The following is a 24,552-nucleotide window of genomic DNA, read 5'->3' as shown; positions in this document are numbered from 1 at the left end:
GATGCCCAGGAGCTTTGAAAAGGTGCACAGAAAACAGTTTACCTTTTTTTTAGTTTTGTAGAATGCATCATAGCCAGATTCAGGAATCCTTTGGCAGTTCTTCTACAGTATCAGTGTCATAATATCCTGAGCACATTTTTTCATGTTTCATTGAAGTGTACCCGTAGTAACACGCAAAAAAGTATTAATAACATTCATAATGCAGTAATTTCCTTTCGATAAGAAAACAGATGAATTCTATTATGTTATTTAACTGAATAGATGAAATACTCCATTCATGAACAGCCACACATTTCCTAGTATATTGTAAAACATCACAGCTAAGTGATTAGGGATACATGACATATATCATGCAGCACATCAGGGATCATTACCACTTGTATCAGACCGCTGTCCCCTTAAGTAGACCACTTACTGGTCACTTGGCGATTCTCGCTGCATCAGGCCGTGCTAGCTGCTTGTTTTGGTCCAATGTACTTTCTTTCCATAATCACTGTGTTGTTTACTTTACTGACGGAGAGAGAGGTTGCACGATTCTAACAGACGTCAGCATCTGTGGGGATTTTTTCCATAGTTCAAAAGTCTCTCTTGATACTTGTGTCAGCTCCTGTCCTGATGCTCACCTTCTCTTCCTCCTCCTCCAGTTTCTGGACACAAAGCTGCTCAGGATGTTCTCGGAGCCAGAGAGAAAGGTAAAACATTTCATGGATTCTTTTTTTTTTTGCTTACTTCATTTTCATTTTTCTTGGCTGCATTGAGCCAAGGGGAATGCATCTGTTAATGAGCAGTAATTGACACTAGACTGCTTTGTGCTCAAAGTGTAATTGCAATGATTTCTGATTACAAATGGCCTTTTTAATAATGCAGTCTACTCAGCTCACTTACCCATAGCAGCCAATCAGAAATGATGTATTAAACGATCTGGTCATTACAAAAGCTGACGGGTTACTGTGGGTTACTACAATTTGTAAATCATCATTACCCATTTAACTGCTTTATTAAATAAGTCATGATTATATGTTGTAAATGTTTCTTATTTGAAGAGGACTGAACTTTTCAAAAGCAATTCGACATTCTGGCTTCATCTGTAACATACCTATAATACCAATCTCCTACCTCTATTTCATTATAATTTAATTGGACAAGATATCATTCTGTTTAATATTGGCGGGAGTATTTGTTTGCTAACATGTTTTAATATTCTGGTCTTAATTTGACTGAACTGTGCACTTATGCTGTCTAGGTGACTAGCAGTCTACATTGTATAATTCACTGTAGACAGAAACTAAAGAGTTCCTCCAATGTTGGATGGGTCTGCTTTCTGAAAGTCATGGAACTTTACCCCCTTGGCTTTATGTTTCGAAGATAAGAGTAACTCCTTAAATGAATCCTGTTCTTCTAAATATAAGCTAAAATAAGGCTTCAGCATGGTGGCAGGCATAATAAGGTGCCCCTACTCTTGCCTTGTGTCTAATTTCTCCCACTCCGATTCACCCAAATGACATTCCTACCAAGTTCCAGCATTCTTTTAATAGATCAGAATTTCACTGAAGCTGGATCCAAGTAGAATCAGGAACTCTCTAGTACCTGCTACTAAGTTCCAGCATGACTTTTATTGGACCAGCATTGCAGTAGGTCTTAGATAAGGTAAAATAAAGCATTATGGTACCTGCTGCCAAGTTCCAATAATACTTTTATTGGACCAGGATTGCAGTAGGTCTTAGATAAGGTAAAATAAGGTGTTATTGTACCTGCAACCAAGTTCCAATAGTACTTTAATCCAGACATTATGGTACCTGCTACCAAGTTCCAATAGTACTTTTATTGGACCATGGTTGCAGTGGTGCTTGGACAAGGTCAAATTAGGCACATAATGGTGTGTGCTACCAAGTTCCTGTGTTACTATTATTGGACCAGGGTTGAAGTGGAGTTTGGAAAACGCAGAATCAGACATCTTATGGGGTCTACTACCAAGGTCCTGCATTACTTTAATTTATTTTAAATAAAAAAAATATACTAGATAGAATTTTGCACTCATACTGCCTAAAAGACTAGGAGTCTATATTGTGTAATTCCCTGCAGCTATAATCCAAATTGTTCCATGTATGTTGGGTAGGCCTGCTTGCTGAACTCCTTCACATGGAGTTTGACCCCTTTTGGCTTGATATTTTAGATATAAGATTAAAACTTTAAATTAAACTTGTGCTTCTATAAATAAGTAAAAAATGCGGCATCATGGTTGTAGGCCCCATGAAGTGCCTGCTCATGCCTTTTCTCTAATTTCCCCCACTCCAATTCACAAAACTGACATTCCTACCAAGTTTTACCATTACTTTACCAGGGTTGCAGTGGGCTTGTACAATGTAAAATTAGGCACATTATGGTGCCTGCTACCAAGAGCCAATAATACTTTTATTGGACCAGATTTGCAGTGAACCATGGACAAGATAAAATTATTCATGTTACACTGCCTGCTACCAAGATCTAGTATAACCTTTATTGGATCAGTGTTGCAGTGGAGTTTGGACAAGGCAGAATTAGGCACCTTCTGATGCCTGCTACCAAGATCTAGCATTACTTTTATTTATTTCAAAGGAGCACAGAATAGCATAAAAGGCAGATTTTAAACTAATTTCTGGCTGTGACAAAGTAACTTTACTAAATTAGCAAATGCTGATACATTACATTTTCCGTATTTGGGACCTAGCGTTTGGGAATATCTCTCCTGCATTGCCAATTGGTAAGAAAAAGGGGTTCCTGACAAAAGAGAATGCAATGGACTTTTCTGTTACAAGTTTGCATAGGTGGAAGATAAACGCCTTGGGCATGCAGGTAGTGTTCCCAGTATTCATTTTAAGATTTCATTTTCAGTACTGATTGGATTGTACCTTTAATGTCCTCTAAAAAGCATAGTAAGTGAGCAAACTATACTGTATAGCTGTTGCAGGATTAATACTGGTGCTGACACTGTTGTACTTGCTATGGACAGAAAATGTTTAACTGTCTAACTCAATTATGTAGAAAATTACTAACAAAATAATGATGCTTTTTTGTTTAAAAAATTCATTAGAATGCTTTTTTTTAATCTTGAGATTAAAAAAAAAAAAAAAAACTTGAGCTGTTCACTTGAGAACCACATGCTCATAATCATTTGACAAGTGTGTTTGGTGAATAAACACATTTGAATTGATTTCTAAAACCTGTAGAAAAAGTAAAAGTAGAGGTGCTTTGCCTTGGTCATCCATTTAAAGAGTATCGCCCAGATAAACAAGAGTTGTAATATTTAGTCTAAAATGATCATAACAGTACAGCCTCACCTTCTAATTATTTATATCCCTCCAGCCCCTTTTAGCTTAATTTAAAATGGCTAAGGATGATGCCTGGCCCTGTGCGGTAAAGGTGAGCGGTCACCTGAAGAATGACAGTTTTCTTCTTTGCCAACTGCTTGACCTCAAGCTGATACCACACACTAGGTTTAAGTCACAAATTTTTAATACGAAGAGAAGGATCTTTATTTTAGGGCCATTAACACCACAGAGCGTAACATTCATATCCTGCTGTATTTTGAATTGCGCTGCAATGTGGTTCTAACACACATTGGAGTGCGTTATTTCTTTTTTTTCCTTATTTTAAACTCAAAGCCATTGCTATGCTCCCCATTTTGTACAGGACTGAACAGCGCACACCACTCTGTATTTTTGTGTGACCTGAGGGCAGTGTTTAGGAACGCAGTCCCAGTGCAGCTGGTGTGAAGGGGTCGTTAGCTGTGCAACTTTCATTTCAAATCTGCAGCTAAAAATAATTGTCACTTTAAAAAAAAAAAAAAAACAGAACAGAAAAACAGTTAAAAAAGTAGAAAAATAAAAATAGAAAACTATTGTGGAGCTAGCAATGACAGCTAGCTCCGCCCAACAGTTTTCTATGGCCGGCTGTCAAAAAAAAGCACAAAAAAACCCCCTAACTCTCCCTGGCGCCCCAGGAGTCTCCCGTTCCCGGCCGCCAAGGAGAGAAACACTGCTTTTTCTTTTCTTATTCTGCATAGAAAAAAATATATATATTTTTGCCCATAGGATTGCATTGCTATTGGCTATTTCAATTTGCAATTGCCAATAGTAAACTAGCATTGCACCCGCCCTCTGCTGATGGACCTGATGGAGAACTGCAGCAGAGGGCGGGTGTCATTCTAGTTTACTATTGGCTATTGCAAATTGAGATAGCTAATAGGAATCTAGCAATGCATTCCTATGGGGCAAAAATGTTTCTTTTTTTTTTCTATTCTGAAACGGCTCCGTGTCAGAATAAAGAAAAAAAAAGAAAAAGCAGTGTTTCTCTCCTTGGCGGCCGGGAGCGGGAGACTCCCGGAGCGCCAGGGAGAGTTTGCTGTTTGGAGATCAGTGTCCCTGGTTAGCAGGTAACCAGGGACGCTGATCTCTCTGCAAGTGGCCGGAGCCAGCCGTAAGATCACGGCTGGCTCCGCCCAGCTGTCAGAAGCAGGCTGTCGGCCGGCCAATGGCCGGCCGCTCGGCCAGCTTCGGCTTTCAGCACGGCTCAGCGCTCGACTGAGCTGCTCGGCCGTGATCGGGAGCTGTACGGGCTATTGTGAATAGCCCGTACAGCACCCCCTCGGTTCTCCTGAACCGAAGGGGTCCTGGGGCCGAAGCTAGCCGAAGGATCGGCCGAAGCTACGGCTAGATCCTTAGGCTGCTTCGTGAATAGACCCCTATATCTTTGGAGTGTGTGAGAAAAAATTTACCTGGCGGAAAGCCAAACAAGCACAGGCAGATGTTCTAACCATTAAAGGAGAACTTTGAGGTGAGTGATTTCCACTCATCCTCATAGTTAGATCTGACCTGTGACAAAGAAACTGTCACACGTCGGCTCTATTGATCGGAAAGTGAGTGAACACATCCTGCCGCTCGCTCACTTTCCGATCATCTCCTTTCAGAGAACGGTGACTGCCAGTCACTGCTCCCCGCAGGGATTCCTCCCTCCCCTCTCCGATCCTCCAGCACTGAGTGGAAGAACAAACGGGGGATGGGGTGGGCACAGCTGGCTCTGCCTCTGGATAGGCAGAGCCAGCTGTGACTCACGCAGCTGGGTGGATCCAGGCAGTATTGTCGGGATCCGTTCCGGCTGCAGCACTTTCAGAATATCGCAGGCAATAGCCCGCTATATACTAAGATTTGGGTCACGTGAGGAGGTTAGTATATGTCCTCCTGTAAACCCTAAAGAGAACTATGGGGAAAACACTTACCCCATAGTTCTCTTCTAAGCCACTGTGCTGCTCTAGTGTGCTATTGGGGATATTTCCCTTCACTTCCTGTCCACAAAGTGCAACAGTTAGAGGAAATCCCCTAAAGTGAGGGGAATTCCCAGTTGTCATTAGATCAGTTGTCCCCATTGGAAAATTTCCCCTTACCTCTTGTTCTTGGGACAACTCAATCATTTGGGATTTCCCCCTCACTTTTTTCCCCTTGCAATAAAAGCTTTATAGTGGGTCCAGCACTTCCTCATGTTATCCAAAACTAAAAAAAAAAGTTTTGGTCTGCATGTTGTAATGACCTATTACACTGTTTACTTTATTGAAATAAAATTACATTTCATTTAACTTTATAGAGTGTGTTGTAATGTGGTATAGAGTATTCCAACACGTGCTGAAAAACAGTGCAGCATGTCCTACTTTTTTTTTAGCGCTCACTGGTGTATTTGTGTGAACTGAACTCATAAGACCCAAGGCAAATTGCCTTGTCTATGCGTTGGGACTGTATGCTGTAGTATAGTCAAAACATCTACTCTGCAGTTACTTAGGAAGTGTAGAAGCCTTTGGGTCATCATGAGAGTCAGGAAGTTCAGTAGTAGCAGCCCCCTTATATCTCTCATGAGGTTTCAATTAAAGTGTATCTAAATTAACTTCCTTTCTTTCTTTCTACTTGTAGTAGTTTTAAACATTAAAGCCCAATCAAACTTTTAGTTTAAATCAGCTAAAAACATCCCAGGTTTTTTAGAAAGCAGCTGCAGCCTGAGTAGATAATGTTGTACCCTGCCAACATGCTGTACAGTGAAACCTTTGCTCTTGTAAGGGAAGCAGCGGTCTCTCTGCATGGGTCTGACAAGACCCCCTGCTGACTTAGAGCTCTCTGGTCAGCAAAGCTCATCCCTCCTCCTGATTGGAGATCTCTAGCTCTAACACAACAGGATTTGTTTTGGACCTCTGCAGAGAGGTCACTGATTCGGTAAATGCAAATTGCCCTGTTGTGTTTGAATTTAGTAGTAAAGAGACTCTGACCTAGAAAAAGCATGCAACACATGCGTGCCATAAATAAAATAGAATTCCTTATCTTTATACTTTATCCAGTTCAGTGGCTCAGAAAAAATTGAAGCCAAAACACTTTAGTATGACAGCCAGCATTTTCCAAAAGAGACGTTACAGTGACTTATATTTTTCTCATAGGATGCGTTTCCTTTAAAGAAGAACTACAGGACATTTTCTTATTAACCCTTACAGTGGGCCTTCCCCCGCACTGCAAGGGTTAAGTGCTGGGTTGTGTCTAGGTTAAAAAAAAGTTATACTCACCCGAAGCTGACTTCTTCTTAGACTGGTCCTTCCAACGTCTCCCCCCTCCTCTGCAGTGGTCTAATGTCCTGTAAATCATCACGTCTATACACAGTGTATAGATGTGAGGACTCTGAAGAATATTCCAATTCTGTAGGGAGGGGGAGAGAGGCTGGAGGGAGCGATGTGAAGGCCGGCCAGCTCGGTGCTTTGGGTGAGTATATCTTTAAAATGTCAGCACCTAGACACAAACAAGCACTTAACCCTTGCTGTGCAGGGGTAGCCCCACTGCAAGGGTTAATAAAACATTTCCTGGAGTTTTTCTTTAAAGTGTATCTAAAGACAAAACTTTTTTTAGGTTTGGATATAGAGGGTTATTCACTAAAGAGCTGAAGGATCCAGCTGTAACTTTGGCTGATCCTTAGGCTCTCTTTGGCCGCCGAAGCCCTTCAGTTCAGACAAACCAAAGGGTTGCTGTACGGGCCCAGCCCGATGCATATGTTCCAACTCAACTGAGCCAAAGTGACAGTGGAAGCAAGGAGAACGGCCTGCCGAAGGCCGGCCCTTGGCCCCGCAAATGACAGCTGGGCGGAGCCAGCCATGATCTCACAGCTGGCTCCGCCCAGTTGTAATGACAGATCAGCGTCCCCAAATGACCTGGGGATGCTGATCTGTTATTAAACAATAGCAAGTTGGTGGAGCCGGCCGTGACGTCACAGCCGGCTCCGCCTGGTTGTTATTCATTGGCCTGTTATTCCAGCAGGTGTCAGCCAATAAGAAACGTTTGCCGCTAGCTACGCCCAATTGTTTTGGGTTTTTTTTCTTTAAAATATCTTTATTTTTTTTTTTTATTTGACTATTTGTTTACATGCTTTACATATTTTTCCAACTATTTTTTCTTCCTTTCTTTTCACTTATTTCTATTCTGCTCGGTACCACAGAGGTACTAAGCAGAATAGCCGAGCCAAATGCCGCACGGCGGCATTCGGCCATACACTCACTGCCATTTGGCCCCTATCAGAATAGGGGTGAATGGCAGCGAGTGAGCTGCCGGAGCTTCGGCTCAGCTGATCCAGATGTTGGATCGGCTGAATCTAAGTCTTTCTGCACTTCGGCTCAGCTGAACATTCAGAGCTGTCCTGTGTCTTGTGCACATTTCCTCATGGTTATCTCAAGGAGTCTAATTAGCCCTCCCCTTCTTGAACTATAGAATGATTAGTCCCTCTTTTGTGGCGATAATGTTAGGAGAAGGGATCCAATCATTTAGCTGCTAAGCTACTAGGCAGGACTTACACCATTCAGTCCACACACATCTTTACAAGTTTATCAAAGGACAACTGGGCAGGACTGACACCATTCAGTCCACCAATGCTGCATGTTGTCAGTCCACAAGAGGAAAATTAGAAATTGGTGCATTTTTAGCAGATCAACATGCATTTTGTGTACTAGTAGGACCTTCAACGTTATGTAACATGGAAATGTTTTTGTATTGTAGAGATATACTGCATTTTTGTTTTGCCCTCACATACACTTTAAAGGAGAACTATGAGGTTCAGCGCTGACTGGCGGATCGGACGGGGGAGGGGGCGGGTACAGCTGGCTCTGCCTCTAGATAGGCAGAGCCAGCTGTCACTCACGCAGCTGGGCTGAGCCCGGCACAATTGTCGGGATCTGCTTCAGCTGCACCGTCTCAGTATACCGCGAGCAGCAGCTCGCGGTATACTGCAGCGTCTCAGTATACCGCGAGCTGCACCTCACGGTATACTGAACCTAGGGTGACGGGAGGATGCTAGTTTGTGTCCTCCCATTACCCCAAGGAGAACTATGGGGAAAAGCCTTAACTCCCATAGTTCTCCTTTAAGTATGCATCACTACATTTGCACAACTAAATGCAGTCACGCCTGTGGCAGACAACATGCACCAAAAGCATATGCTCTGTAGAATAACAGATGGTATCCAGCTGGAATAATAGAACAATTTAAAACGATCTTCTACAGTTGTAAGACCAAAACTACTTCAAACATCATATGAAAGAGACATATTATAAAGTCAATCCACTCTACAGTATGCACAAGATGCATTCCTATCTGTAGAAATGAAAGCAGCTCATTTGAAATATTGATCCATAATTAGAGACATTCCATATGAATTTTATGCATAGTTTGCGATCCAAGCTTTGGGACGTTAGTAAACAAACTCTGTGTTCTCCTTCATAGTATAGAAATGTCCTGCCACTAAAGGTCGGTTACCATGAGTGCAGATCATCGAGGACCGTCACCAAGAGATGACTGAGGGCCTCGGTGTCTTGCACTGACGTGAGATATGGAATAGGGGATTGTCATAGCAACTTTCCTGAACAAATATTGGACAATCTGCTTGGATTCTGTTTACCTGTCACAGGAAGTATGAGAGGTTCAGCTGGATGTGCTCTGTTAAGATAAATAAAAGTTTTGGCCTTAAACCTGAACATAGGCATCTGTGTATCTTTGATTTAAACAAAAACTGACTTTGCAAGCTGAATGTGTGAGGGGGCGATGTACTTGTGTTTATGTTTGCCTGCTTTTTATCTCTAGTGCCTCTTTAATTAGGTTTAAAGAATTTTCTGATATAATCAAAATAATGTATACATGAGTTGTTGGTTTATTGACCACAAGGACACAATACTTGAAAGCACATGGACCTCATCTCAAGCACAGAAAGTAGTGGTGAAAAAAAAGATGAAGATAACAGAAGGTTAAACTCTCATATATGTTACTGGAATTCAACTGTCATGAGCATTAAAAGTACCGTCTGGGACTACGGACATTCAGATACCAGTGCCAATACTTGGCATTTTCACGAGAACTACCAGGGTTGCAGCAGTTACAGCTGGGACCTGGCTCTGGCGCTCCACCACTGTCCTGAAATTATTAGTCTGTATTGTTTTAGAGAAACTGTCACATGACAATAAACACAAATGTCTCAGTATCTGTGAGTATTTGGACAAGTATCAGTGCATCCCCTATATATATTTATAAAAATAAATAAATCCTACATTAAACAGGGATGCACAAATCCCAGGAGCTCCGCATGCTCCTTACAAATCACAGCTGCCTCCTAACTTTGGAGTTTTTCTCTAGTCTAGTCTTGGAGCTGGAAAAGTATCTGTACATTTATTTATTTATGTACGTATTTTGCAGTCTCTGTTCTTATAGGCGGGACAGAAAGTGATTGGAAGTCTCTGCAGTGACTGAAACAAACACCTTTATTCAGTATAATGGGATCCTTTGCAAAACAGTGCCGGTTGACATACATTAATACCTGGTTAATAAATTGTTAAAGTGGAACTAAACCAGAGCTGTGGTGTCTGCAGGCTCCCTTGCTACCACCAGTATCTTTGTTGGGTCTTCCTGGTTTAGCATCTTCGATCATTTTTATTGGCCCATCTGGGATGTAACTCCCTTGCATGCACGTAATTTCATTCTGGGACCAAGGAATGCCGAGATTGTACACAGAGCTGGTCATGCGGGGCACAGTGTACAATCTTTCGGAACTTGCAAGCAGCCAGGTTAAATGCTTTTATTTTAGAAAAGACACACAGAGTATCTTCTGCAATAAAAGCCTTTCTGATAACAAATGTATTTTTCTATGCTAAAGTTGGATGTTAACTCTCTCCCATGTTTTCGTTGTCTGTGCTCCTATCAGCCCTGTCTACATTTGCAACTCAGAAAAAGAAGAGGTGGGGGATCTTTTGCTGAGCAGTCTATATAACTGTATCTGTGGGGAAAGTTGGAAAGTCAGTTTTAGCAGTCCGACTGTGTAGGAACAGAATGGAACTGGCTTCCTGCCTCCTCTAGATTGAGTTGCTTTTGTGATCTTTGTTCCTGTGTCATGGTATGCAGGCCAGGATTTATATTACAGCTCCATTGAGAAAGGAGCTTGCAGTCAAGACAGTATTAGATAACGTACCCAGTTTCTTTTTAATAGTATCAAGGTTGGTCTTGGCAGTGGCAGATATAGTCAGCAACTTTGTGTAAGGAAATTTTTGTGGACTCCCCGTTCAATTAAAGGAGAACTATGGGGTTAAGTCTTTTCCCCATAGTTCTCCTTAGGGTAACGGGAAGACACAAACTAGCGTCCTCCCGTCACCCTAGGGTCAGTATACTGCGAGCTGTAGCTGCTCGCGGTATACTGAGACGCCGCAGCTGAAGCGGATCCCGACAATTGTGCCGGGATCCGCCAAGCTGCGTGACTGACAGCTGGCTCTGCCTATCTAGAGGCAGAGCCAGCTGTGCCCGCCGCCTCCCCCGTCCGATCCGCCAGTCAGCGCTGGCGGATCGGAGCGGGGAAGGGGGAATCCAGCCCCTCCCCTGTCATGGCAGAGAGCCGTGACAGGATCGAGAGGTGAGCGAACGCCGGTATGTGTTCCCTCACCTCCCGATCTACTGAGCCGACCTGTGACAGTCTCATTGTCACAGGTCGGCTAGAACTATGAGGTGAGTGAAAATCCCTCACCTCATAGTTCTCCTTTAAGGATTAAGGTTAGGCATCATAAAACAGACCTCCCTTCTCACACTTGCCTTAGAAGTCTTCATGGTCGACATGACCACATGTGTGTGTGTGTGTGTGTGTGTGCGTGTGTGTGTGTGTGTGAGGGGGGTTACAGAATATGCCCAACCCTCATCTTGTGTAAATGGGTGCCTAAATCCTAGAGAGCCATTGTGCAGGTGTACAGTCTGCAAAAGTGGTGCATCTGGCCATGGATCCTGACAAATAGCAGTCTTCCAAGAACAGGAACTGGTCCATGGGAGCAATGCAATTGAAAAATTAATATTTCCTCAATACAAGCAAACCATGAAGTATGAGTTCATTTTAGCATTAAGCTAACACTTGTTTTACTGCTTGGATGGATTCAGTTATTCAAATCTGCACCTCTGGGGAGAGCTCAGAGGGAGTCAGCAATGCCCACCAAGAGGCCTTTTTTTGACACCTGTGTGTATTGGTCCTCACAAAGATCAAAGGCAGCTATATAGTCGATTTCCACTGTTATGTTTTTAACGGTAACATTGAAGGCAATAGTGCATACTTTCCAAAATGCAGGCTAACCAGAATGGTTGACATGGACCTTTACTTCAGACACAAAGGGAAAATGATAAAACCTTGTCAAACTTTAATTTTATTGCACATTTACTTTGTATGAGGGGTTCTTGCAGTTTTTTAAATTTGGATAATAGAGATCTGAGCAGAGTTTCATATTCTGACTAAATCATTGGTTAATGTGAATCTGTTATCCAAAATGTAAAAAAGCCGGCATGTGTAAAGTACAGGAACCAAGAGGTGCTTTTGCATACCTGCAACAACTACTTAAACGTTCTTGTCAGAGCTGAATGCATGGCCCCTTTGAAAGACAACAATCTGCCATTTTCTGACAGTGCCAAAGCTTGCTAGCCCCTTTCTGACTCATGCACATTTCTATTGGCCAGTAAGGCTGCTCATCATAGTGATGGTGGCAAGCACGGACACTTCCCAGAGTCTCTTTAAGAAGTTTATGAAAAAGTAAACACATGTTGAAATAAATGTAATTGATAAATGAATTATTCTAACTATGCATCTATTGTCATGTTTAGCGCTCCCTCCAGTTCTTGGAATTCTCTTTTTGGGAAGCCAGAAATACCAGAAGCCGATTGTCCACTCTGAGAAACAAATTCCGAGCTTCTAAATCTTTCTACATTAACCGCTCACTGGAAAAGAGGGAGGTAAGAAAGCATTTCAATACTTGCAGATAAACTAGTCATCCATCCATTGATCTATCATTTCTCCAGGTCACTGATTCCCTGCACACCCATAAAGCAAAATGCAAGAGAAAAGATCGCACACACACAGAAAATTAAGCTTCTGATTTCCTGCAAATACAGGAAGCGAGTTGTAGAAGCATCTGCAGACACAGAAAGTGAGCTGTAGGAGAGTCTGCACGTACAGGAAGTGAGATGTAGGAGAGTCTGCACATACAGGAAGTGAGATGTAGGAGAGTCTGCACACACAGGAAGTAGTGTTGCCACCCGTACGGGAATGACCCTGACAGTCCGGGTTTGGAATCCTGTGCCCGGGTACAAGCCTTTTTCAGACCCGGGCACAGGATTCAAACCGCAGACTTGCTCAACTGACAGCTGTCTGTGAGCGGCGGTGGACGGCGGGCTGTGAGCGGCGGCGGCCGGCGATGAGGTGTCAGCGGCGGCGGTTGATGAGGTGTCAGAAGCGGCCGATCAGCTGTCAGTGAGGCTGCCGCCGGGCGGCGCTGTCTTCGAACACTACCTCCCTCTTTCTGGTGTTCTCTGCTAGTGAGAGGAAGTGACATCAGAGAGGGAGCGAGGGAGAAATCATTCTCCGGTAGCCTGCGCGTGGACTGGACTCTGGATTGGCTTCTTCTTCTTCAGTCTCAGAAATGGGCTTGTCGTTTGAATGACAACTATCAATAAAATGGATTTGCACTATAGATGTACCGATACTAATGTCGGTGCAGATACTGGGTATTTGGGCGGGTACTTGTACTCGTCCAAATGTTCCGCTACCTTCCCCAATACCGGAACTTCCGGTCAGAGGGAGATTTCCCTTTGACCGGTGGTGCCAAGACAGCATACAGCCGACTTCCTTTCCAATCAGGAAGCCGGGTGGTGGGTTATGGCCCGCCTCCTGGCTTCCTGGTTGGCTAGGAAGCCTGTTTCACTTGTTGCTAGGCAGCCTGGCTTCCTAACCAATCAGGAAGCCGGGCGGTATGTCATGACTCGCGTCCCGGCCTCCTGCTCGGTCAGGAAGCCACGCTGCCTAGAAATAAGTGAAGCCGGCTTCCTAGCCAATCAGGATGCTGTGAGGTGGGTCGTGACGTGCCGCCCGGCTTCCTGATTGGCAAGGAAGCCAGCTTCACTTGAACACCAGGTTCACAGGAAATCAGGAAGCCAGGCTACGCGTCATGATCCGCCGCCCGCCTTCCTGATAATTGGGGCACAAGGCACCAGTATCGGTACTTGGTATCGGCGAGCACCAAAAAAAAAAATACCTGTACTCGTACTCTACACCAAAAAATGGTATTGGTTAGGGATGCACCGATATATCGGCCACCGAAACATATCGGCCGAAAATTGCACTTTTGGCTAAATGCCGAAAGTGCAATTTTTCTGCCGATACAGCGGCACATCTGTGCTTTCTTTCCCCCCATCGCTGGGCGCTGCTCTGTCCCAGCGGGGGGTGGGCGGGGGTTGAGAAAGTGTGACAGCCGTCCGAGCGCTGCGGGAGGAGAGCGCTGTGAGCTTCCGGCGTCTCTCCTCACACCGCTCAGCCTCCGGTCACAGATCGGCAGAGCGGTGTGTGGGCGGAGACAGGCCGCGTTGCCACAGGAGGCTGAGCTCTCCTCCATACAGTGCTCGTTCAGCCTCCTGTGACAGAGGAGAACGGGTACAAGCAGTCAGTGATCGCTGAGTGTTTGTACATAATTGAGGACAGAGTATGATTACTATACACTCAATTATAAATGAATGGGAAGTGATCTACATCACCTCCTGTTCATTCATAGATGCAGTTATATTAAACATACCATGTCCTCATGTTATCAATGAACAGAAACACTCCTAGAGGATTCCTGTTCATTGATAACTGGGGATACAGAATAAGAGATTTAGGACTCTGTGTTCTCTGAGGACTTTCTGTTCTCAATCTCTTTTTCTATTTTAAAAGGCAAATATCAGAGGTCTGTTTAGACCCCCCATCTGTATTAGAGTTCTGTTGTGAGCGGCGCCATCCGCAGTCATTACGAGCAACGGTTACTTTTGGGATATCGGGTAATGAGTGCGGCAAAGTATATGGATATTGCTTTATATAGTATATATCTGGGGACCTGTGGCACACTGGCATCTTAGGGGGGCATTGTTTATGTACAGATTGCATATCTGGGGACCAAATATACCAAAATGGAATAAAGGCGCCACCATTCACACCCTTCGTGATCTACCAGCATCAGCTTTGAGAGCTACTGGTAGATCACAATCTACCTAATGGGCACCCCTGCTTTAGTACATCCAGCCAATTATTAGCATACTTGTCAGATGGAGGTGGAGCTTGAAGCCTTTTTTCACATGTTTTCCAGTTTCCACATCCTGCTGGAAAAAAAAAGCTAATTGTTTTACCCAACTCAATACCTCAAGCTGAAATTACACACACAAGTAAATGAGTCAGACACAGTGACTGCCTTATCAGATGGCTTGGTCTTGGGTTTCATTGAGGGCCAGCCTGAGGGAAAAGAGATGACTAGTGCCATGCTGTTTGGGAATCCTTTCTTATGGATCGAATGCTTATTTGTAATACAAAGATTAAATACATATAGTGAAAAACTTAAATCAGTTTAAAAAACATAAATTAGTCTGGCTGCTATGCTAATACAAAGTCAAGAGCCGAAACAAGAATGCAGATTAGACGTTCTGATGTTCTGTTTTGACTTCACTAGCTACAAGCTTGTTCTGGGTTCAGTGACTCAAAAGTACTGAGACCAGAGATAGTCCCGCTCCTTTACAGAATGCAAGGAGCAGGAAATGCTGAGCCATTGAAAACAATGCAATCTCGGAAAGACTGACACCTTTTCTTAACCGATGAGCAATGCCATTGTAGTAGCTAATCTACCTGCATTGTATGGGTTATGCACAAATTGACACATTTAAGGCAATAAATGATATATAAAAAAAAGTAAAAATGTGAAAGTCACATAAAAATGGTTTTGAAGTAAACAGTGGTAATAATACAAAATATGTTCTGATTGAGAATAAACTATATTTTCCCTATAGGTTTAGTGGCTTCTAGAGTAGGAAACGGACCGATAATCTATGTACAGTAATACCTTGGTTTACGAGCATAATTCGTTCCGGAAGCATGCTTGTAATCCAAAGCGCTTGTATATCAAAGCCAATTTCCCCATAGGAAATAATGGAAATTCAGATGATTCGTTCCACAACCCAAAAATATTCATATAAAAATGATTACAATACAGTACTGTAATATAATACTGTACAAAATATAAAGAAAAATAAACCGATTACCGGTACCTTCGTGGCTGGTGTGAAGGGGACAGGAGAGAGGAGGATTATTGTGTAGGACGTCTTTCACTATCACTAACGAAATCAGTGCTATCTCTTGGCTCAATGGAATCTTTCTCATTTCGTGAAACCTTAACAAGGAATCTATTTAATGTGACATTGCATTGTCGTTTTAACAGACTCATCGCTCGCACTGCTACAGCCTTATTCGGGTGGCGCTTTTCTACAGAATTTTGCTCTTATTGCAAGGCAACATTTTTCAGAAATGTTTGCTTGTCTTGCAAAACGCTCTCAAACAAGTTACTTGTAAACCAAGGTATTACTGTAGTTGCTATGAAATAGTGTAAACCACACATATTGCAGGGGGTGGTGAGCACAGCATCATGGCTTGATGTATTATGTGTTTTACCAAACTGTTTGTTCTTTCTAAAAGGAAGTTGGACTTGTAAATCACGTTGAAGACATGTGTCAAGCTGTCATGGCCTGAAAATATTTTTTCAGTTGGCTTGTTAGGTTAACTTCAGTCAAAAGTGAAAAAGTAAAACAAAAATAGACAGTTTTTTGACATTTGGTTTCCTGTGCACATAACAAATGCATGAAAGGTTTAGAGTAAGTTTCCTTTGGTTCTAAGCAGACTTGCAAAAAACATAGCTGAACTCCAGACACTTACAAGACACAACTTAATTTCAGCTCCATATCCATTTAATAATTATGAAATGTATTCATGTTTTAATAAACTTGTGCAAGCGCCTGAATTTGGCCTGGTATTTGCCTTTTGCAATCCCCTATAAAGCAGCACTAAAGGCTGGATAAAAGAGGACAGGACTGGAAACATCTGACAATCTGATGTGCGCATGCGTTAGTGTTGATAAGGAACATGCTGATAGGAGGAGCAAGCAGAGTCCCTGATTAGTCCACTGCTGCTCCTTCACTGTCCAGACAACAAGCGGGAGGTGCAGATAGGCCACCGATATATCCTTGAACTGTATGTGGTGTCATCTACCTGGCTGTGTATATCTTAGGACTGGACAAAAGAAGATACAAACATTTTATCAGTGTATTTAGTTGATTGCCAGCAGTTCAAATCTGTACATACACTTTATATTGATCTCTAACAACCAATGAAAAGTCATACACCACTATTTAAGTGTATTTTTGCTTTTCCAGTCAAAATTGAGAAAACCCTCCTTTAATCACTGATAACACTAAACTGATGAACAGTAAAAGCGTTTTTTTCCAAAATATCTCTTTATTAGTTTTCCAAGTTTCACATATCACATAAGTACAGATGCCAAAAAAAAAACCAAAACAATACATATCCATATAATTAACAAAATACAAACATTATATAATATCGCAGTCATTCCATTCCTCTACCTTCATAGTTCCGCCTAACCAGAAACAACATATAACAATAATACAATAAAAACTTTCTTCCAGACCCAAGAGTACAGATAACAAAAAACAATGCATATCCCTCTGACTAAGAGAATATATATATTGTGTACTAACGCAGTCCTTCCATTCCTCTACCTACATACTTCCATCTAACAAGTGACAACATATAACACTTAAGCAATATAAACTTTCTACCACATTAATTGGGTCTTTTTACAGTGGTACTGATTTTGCTGGGCTTAAAGGAGAATTATGGGGTGAGTGAAAAACACTGATTCCCCTAATTCAAGCCGACCTGTGACTTCCCGCCGATCGCTGACTTCCCGATCCTCTCCCTGCAGAGGGCGGTGACCTTTCCCCGCAGGGATTCCCCCTCTCCGTATCTCCAGCGCTGACTGGAGGAATGGATCAGGGAGAGGGCGGGCAAAGTAGTTGGCTCTACTTCTGGATAGGCAGATTCAGCTGTCAATCAGCCAGTGGGGTGGATCTCAGGGCCAGTGCTCCATTTTAAGTCATTTAATTAGCATTTTAAATAGCATAAAACCTTTAGACTTTATTATCACAAAGACAACTGTCAAATTTCTTCTCTCACCTTGGAAAGATTGTTTTTATAAAGATTTCTTTCAGTACTTGTAAGAACAAAACAGGAGTGATTATATATAAGAAATGTTTCCTAGTGTGAGGTGTTTTTTTACACCACATTGTTTTATTTTAAGTAGTGCATATATCATCCAAGACACCTATGCACCGTTGTAGTGGAAGTGTGTGTGTGTGTGTGTTTGTGGGGGAGGAATAGCTTACTGTATACTGGAGACATTTTCTATTTATTCCACTGATGTGTCAGAACTATCTGCGGTAGAGTTTATTTCTGAAGAAATCTCTGTAGATACATAGATGACATTGTTTGCTCCAGATTAGGAAAATGAAAGATGTAATATTGGAATAAAAGCGCACCATGGTTATTATGGCTGATTGTCAGCTGGCGTGTTGCTGTGGTCTGTAATTATTGGACTTGAGTCAAGACAAAAAGGAAGCTTCAGTAGGAAAACATAGACCAGTCTTAACCATTATGTACAAAAATAGAGCGTGCACGGTAAATCATCTGCAAGGTACATGACTTTCAAGTTCAACTAAGGAAGTTAAAGGAACAAAACGTCTGGGACCACCTACTGTTCCTAAAGCAGACTTATTTAAAGTTTGCTGGTGGCGTTACACATCATAAGGACAATATTCATAAAAAAGGGAATAGTATTTCTTCATCTGAACACAAGACTTCCTGCTGTGGTATGGTTTCCATAGCAACACTTCCTGTGGCTTTGATGGAAAGCGGTAGTGTGGCTTTTGAGGATCCTCGGACCGATAGGGCTGGGTGGTGCTATATTCATCAAGTCCCATCTATACTTCAGAAATGAGAGACTTTAGCTGATAATATTGAAGGGATGCCTGGTAAAATGAAGTTCCTGGAAGTTCCTACCGGCAGATTGGTAAGTCATGTATTTCTACGTGATGCCAACGGCAGCTAACATATAATCTGGCCTGCTTCAAGTTCTGGTGAGTTTTTCTTAGCAATGAGTTATGGCACAGTTCTTTGCTGTAATTAAATTGAATATGCACGGAGCTGAAATACTTTATAAAAAAAAAATGGGTACAAGTTGAAAGGTCCTACTCCGAGCAATTTAGGTATTTTTAATGCATATTCAATGTGTTGTTTCTGCCAGCTGTGGTAGGGTGTTATTCTTACTGCTCCTAGTGTGATGAGTTATAAAGAACCACACACAGTAAGTATACCGGTAAGCAAATGTATACACATAGAAAAAACAACAAGGCATGCAATAAGTGTGGTAGTTCCACAATGCAATCAGCAATTATTATGTATACTATTACAAACAAAGTAAAACTAAATTCTGATTGGTTGCTATTTATTTTCCAAATGCAAAAGTATAGCAGGCTAATAATGTTTATTAGAAATAACACTGTAGAAGGTTGATACAAAGAGTATGTGATTGCCTTTGGGACCCAGGAAGGATTTATTTTCCTGTTAGACAACTGTGCAATTGAATCATGCTTTATATTAGGTTTATTTGCCTTCCTCTCCATCAACTGCGGGTTTAGAGTTCTTATGTTGCTGTTTCTTTTTAATCCATTTATTTTTGGCTTTTGGTTTGATTTGCTTGACGTGAACATTTTTTTACCTGACTATGGAACTGTGCCCATATTACTTTTATTTTTCTTGATACATAAATAGTCATATACAAAGTATTTATGTGGGGTTAGTGATGTTACATTTGACATTGTTTCTGATACTTTACTAGCTGAAGGCCCCTTTTACATGACGTTCAAGTCAGGTCCGTCTGTCAGTTTTTCAGCGGAACTGATCAGAAGTTCAATGTTACTCTATGGGCAATGCAACAAAAGTGACATCAGTTCTGTACTGCTCCGATCAGCACGGTATCCGTGCACAATCAAGTGCCTCCCGTGTGAAAAGGGCCTAACTTTATTTGTGCTTTTATAATTAAAGTGTGTACAAGTATTTATTTTTTTTGATTTTGTTTTATTCTACTGTGATGCAAAATAAGTGTACTCGATGAAGCAAGCCAGATCTGTCTGTTCTGTAGACTGATTATACCATACACAATTGTTTAGGACAAAGGGGTATGTTTTTGGGCTTTAAGCCATCTCCGACATTAGTTTTTTCTTGGGGAAACAGGAGTGATCATTGGGAAAAATCAATTTGGGGTAGTCATTTTTCCCTGCAATTAGTCAAGCAGAGTTAACAATTATCCATTATTGGCTAACAATTGTGTGTGTATGATAGCTTTAGGATGGCTGTAGATGGGGCAGATGTCTCTCCCTTGATTTTTCAGATACTCACCTCAATGTTACATTGGTGTTGTATCAGGACATTAAAATGGGGCTGTTTATGGTCATCTTTAATCTTTATTTCAATTCAGTTGGCTTCAGCACCAGGTGTTCATTGCTTTTGCATTTGGCTCAGTGCTGGTGGCATATGGCACCAATTATTGCAGCATTTTAAGGGTTAAAGTATACAGTGTCTAAAGCCAGCATTTTTTAGTTTTGGATACAAACAGGATTGATTAAAATCCTTGTCAGGTTTTTTGTTTTGCTTTGGGGAGATTTCCCTTCACTTCCTGCCCTGTAAAAAAGGAAGAAAACATAGATCTCTCCACAGTGAGAGGGAATCCTTCATAGACAGTTGTCACTGGCACAGGTGAAAGAAAATTACTTTTGAAATTACATTAACGTGTTAAAGATTATATGAGATATTAGGTATTGGGTTTACGTATACTTTGGGGGTGTTAGTGGGCAGCACAGTAACTTGTATCAATAGGATCCCTGGTTTGATTCACAACCAAGACATTAACAGGATGGAGTTTGCATGTTCTACCTGTGCTAGCATGAGTTTCATAACTTTCACATATTTTCGAATTGGATTCAGTTGAAAAATGTATGGCTCCTGGGTCAAAATGGTGTAAATCATGTGTGAAAACATTTATACGTAGACCCCTAAGTGTTAGGGCCCGTTCACACATTGAGTGCATTGGATCAATGTAGGTCACCACAAGGACACATAGAAAACAATTGTTGTCCCATTCACACCATAATGCAATGGTTGGTGCGCTGCGAAAAAATGCAAACATGCTGCATTTTATCGCAGCGCACTGTATGCCACCGCAGCTTACCTTCTCTTCAATGCAGTGCTGCTCTGCAGAGACCTGAATGGAGTGTACACATTATACACCACATAAAGTTTAAAAAAAAAGAAACAATTTAAATAGTGGCAGCTTCGGCAGTACGCTATACAACGCACTAGCCTTCCGCTAAAATGCAGTGTTTCATCACATGATATTCTTTTTTAGGGTTGGGTTAGGTTTAGGGTGAGGCTCAGTGTTAAGTCTAAGGGTAAGATTAAGTGTTAGTTTGTACGTGTCAGGGACATTCAGCAAGCAGACACAGAACAGGAACGTTGATAGCTGCTGCACATGCAGGACATTTTGGTGCTAACACTGCTTTTGCATTAATCATGCGTGTGGATAAAGATGCACGGGTTTGCGTGCAACACTGCGCACGCAGATTGGTGGGCACACTCTCACATCTACTCATGGCACCAAATGCCCATTTAAACTTGCATCCTGCAGTGTTGACTCCTGATTGCTCCTGTATCAGCTTGCACATCTGACTCTGCTGCTTTCCTCCTACCCCTGACCTCAGGCTGTTCCACTACTCTGCCTTTTTGTCTGCTGATTTGGTACCGCATCATTCTGCATGGCTTGACTACAGCTTGTCCTGACCCAGCTCCTGCCTTTCCGATTCTGCACTGTACCGCTTGCCAGTTACTGACCCGGCTTGGCTCTGACTCCGCTTACCTACTCAGTTGGTATCCTGCATGCTCCTGGCTGACTACCTGCCTGGTGTTCCACTCCGGTGTCTTCAGCATCTCTATCCAGTGGCGCCTGTGCCTCACGCAGTCTGTCTGCCCGTGTCCCACTCTCAGGGGCGGACAGACCAGTGCTGCAAGGGAATGTCCTTCTCGTTATCTCAGACTCACATCAGGTACGTGACAGCATGAGTAGATTAACTGTAAGGATAGGTTAGGTGTACAATACATTTTAGAGGTTTGGGTAACGTTGATGGCTTGCTAGTGCTCAGTCACCGGTAGTCTCGTGCTAAATTTTAACCAGCCGGGCAGCAGCCACTCAGCGTAAGTATGGACCTGTGGAGACACATCTGATTGTATTGAGGGGGATAAGGAAAGGAACTGGGGGATTTTTGTGTACATTTGAGCTTGTAATTTTGAGTGAAGGTCGTTAAGTGTTAGGGTCAGTATAAGGGGTAAACTATATCTAAACCCAATCACTAAAATCTCATATACTCGTTGAAATGTTAAAGTAGATTCAAAAGTAATTTTCTATCTTTTTAAATCAGTAGCTGTCCAATTCCTGTTGATCCTGACATGAAGGTCCTTGTTAAGGCCTTTCATGTGGTAGGGTGATAACTGTGTTTCCCAGCTGCTCTCCTGCATTACCATCCTGTGAACTGCACCCCTGTTGGAGACTGCAAATGACTCTACTGACATACAGTATATTGCATAGGCATGGTCTATCATTGTCACTATCAGGACACCAGTTTAGAGCAATAATGTTCAGCTGACGCTGAAGCAAGTGCATGCAGACAGGAAGTTGCTGAATGAGGCTGGAGGTGACCTGTATTACTTATATGGAAAGTAGGATGAAAAAAGTTGAAAGCAGCATTTTATGGGAATAACATTTTTTATTTGCATTGTTTATGATACACTAAGTACAGAGCAAACTGAGCTACATTCAGTTACATCTACTTTAGAGAATAATGTAAAAATGAAACCTTGCACTGCAAGGGTTAAAAGAGAACTATGGGGTCAGGGCTTTTCCCCATAGTTCTCCTAAGGGTAACGGGAGGACACAAACTAGTGTCCTCCCGTCACCCAAAGCTCAGTATACCGCAAGCTGCAGCACGCGGTATACTGAGACGCCGCAGCCGGGATGGATCCCGACATGACTGTCGAGAACCACCCAGCTGCGTGATTGACAGCTGGCTCTGCCTATTTAGAGGCAGAGCCAACTGTACCCGCCCCCTCCCCCGTCTGTTCCACCAGTCAGCGCTGGAGGATCAGGCAGGGGAGGGGGGGATCCCTGCAGGGAGCCGTGAGTGACAGTCACGGATAGATCGAGAAGTGAGACGGTATGTGTTCGCTCACTTCCTGGTCTATTGAGCCGACGTGTGACAGTTTCATTGTCACAGGTCGGCTAGAACTATGAGGCTGATTGATTTTCACTCTCCTCATAGTTCTTTGGTTCCCATAGTACTTTGGTGCCTTGTCTAGCAGCCAGCCATGTCCACGGAGCAGGTGAGTATTTTAGTCCCTAGACCAAAAAGGAGCAGTTAACTCTTGCAGTGGGGCTACCCATTTTAACATTTCCTTCTTTAGGTTAAAGTCAGAGATCGAGGCACACAGGACAGTGTTTTTACCTTCTTCCTTTTTTTCAGAACTAATATCCTGGCACCAAACATCGCCAGTGCTGGTTTCTCAGCAGCCAGACATAAATGTGCTCTTATTATATGGTCTTGGTGTTGCAACACAATGATTCAGCTCGTGGGCGTTTTGTTGAAATGGCTGAACAAGGCTGTTTGTTGACTAAGGTAGTGGTATGTACAGTATGTGTTTATATTTGTGTTTAGTACAGCTGTCCCAAATCTTTCCAGTGCTGAAAAGAAGTTCAGACTGCCTTTTGTAGCTCCATTCCTGGTTCCCACCAGCTTGCACACTTAAATGCATGCGGGCTGGTGTGAGATGAGTAGTGACAGTGAGGGACTATGCAATACCCTGTTACAGCTCATTACACTGTTTACTTTTTTTCAATTTTTTACTTTATATGAAGTATCACAAAATGCCACTTTGTTGAGGTCTCCGCACAACAGCTTGTTGTGATGTGTTGATGAGCATTGCAATGCTTTGTAACTCACTGTGCTGCGATAAAATGATGCCTGCATTATTTTATTGCAAAACACATCAATGCAGAGCATTCATATGAACAGGCCCTATACCAGTGGTTCCCAACCTTTCTAGAGCTGGGATCCCTTGGTAACATTTGCCAAGTTGTGGTGACCCCCAACGATAAAATTTAGGGAGGACACGGCTGCTGCAGCGACATCTGGCGGTGTGGCGGGAGAGCTGAGGCTGCTGCGCTAGGAGAGAGCTGAGGAAGAATCGCACCTAGCACAGCAGAAATCACACAGCGACCCACAGGTTTAGAACCACTAGCGTACGCCGTAAGAATAAATAAAAACAAAAACACCATAGGAATGCATAGCTCGATTCCTATTGGCTATTTCACATTGCAATAGCCAATAGCAAACTAGCTATTGCACCCGCCTAGAGCTGCAGCTAACGATTATTTTCAAAATCGATTAGTTGGACGATTATTAAGTTCGATTAATCGGTTAATCGGATAAAAAAATTAAATACATTTTTAAAAATGGCTCCAGTGATGGACTACGGTGGAAGTAAAGAAAAGGAAAAAAAAGTGTGGTGTGCAATATAGTGAAATGAAAAGTGTAAAATTATACAGCAATTAATGTAGAATGGCACCGCCTATTAAGGACTACAAAACCCAGCAATAGTACATTATACAGCACAATGCAGAATACCACCAGCTATAGAGGAGTACAACAAATCCCAGCAATAGTACATTATAGCTGGTAGTATTCTGCATTGTGCTGTATAATGTACTATTGCTGGGTGTTGTAGTCCTCTATAGCTAGTGGTATTCTGCATTGCGCTGTATAATGTATTATTGCTGGGATTTGTTGTACTCGTCTATAGCTGGTGGTATTCCGCATTGCGCTGTATAATATATTATTCCTTGATTTGTAGTCCTCCATACAGCGCAATGCAGAATACCACCACCTACAAAGGAATACAACAAATCCCAGCAATACATTATACATACAGTGTACAATGTATTGCTGGGATTTGTATTCCTCTATAGC

General features: G+C 42.4%; 1 protein-coding gene across 1 annotated transcript in view; it reads left to right on the top strand.

Moving 5' to 3' along the window:
• Positions 1-440: 440 nt before the first annotated feature.
• Positions 441-24,552, top strand: part of RGS14 (regulator of G-protein signaling 14) — a 67,692-nt gene continuing 43,580 nt past the window's right edge. The window contains exons 1-2 of the mRNA XM_018552387.1: positions 441-692; positions 12,160-12,288. Coding sequence (XP_018407889.1) covers positions 669-692; positions 12,160-12,288 — 153 coding nt within the window. The 5' untranslated portion in view covers positions 441-668. The remainder of the gene's footprint in view (positions 693-12,159; positions 12,289-24,552) is intronic.

Source organism: Nanorana parkeri, unplaced genomic scaffold (genome assembly GCF_000935625.1).
Source record: "Nanorana parkeri isolate BGI_ZX_2015 unplaced genomic scaffold, ASM93562v1 scaffold87, whole genome shotgun sequence".
In the NCBI taxonomy this organism is placed as follows: Eukaryota; Metazoa; Chordata; class Amphibia; order Anura; family Dicroglossidae; genus Nanorana; species Nanorana parkeri.
The sequence above is the reverse complement of the archived record's forward strand: the minus strand, read 5'-3'. Positions and strand labels throughout refer to the sequence as shown.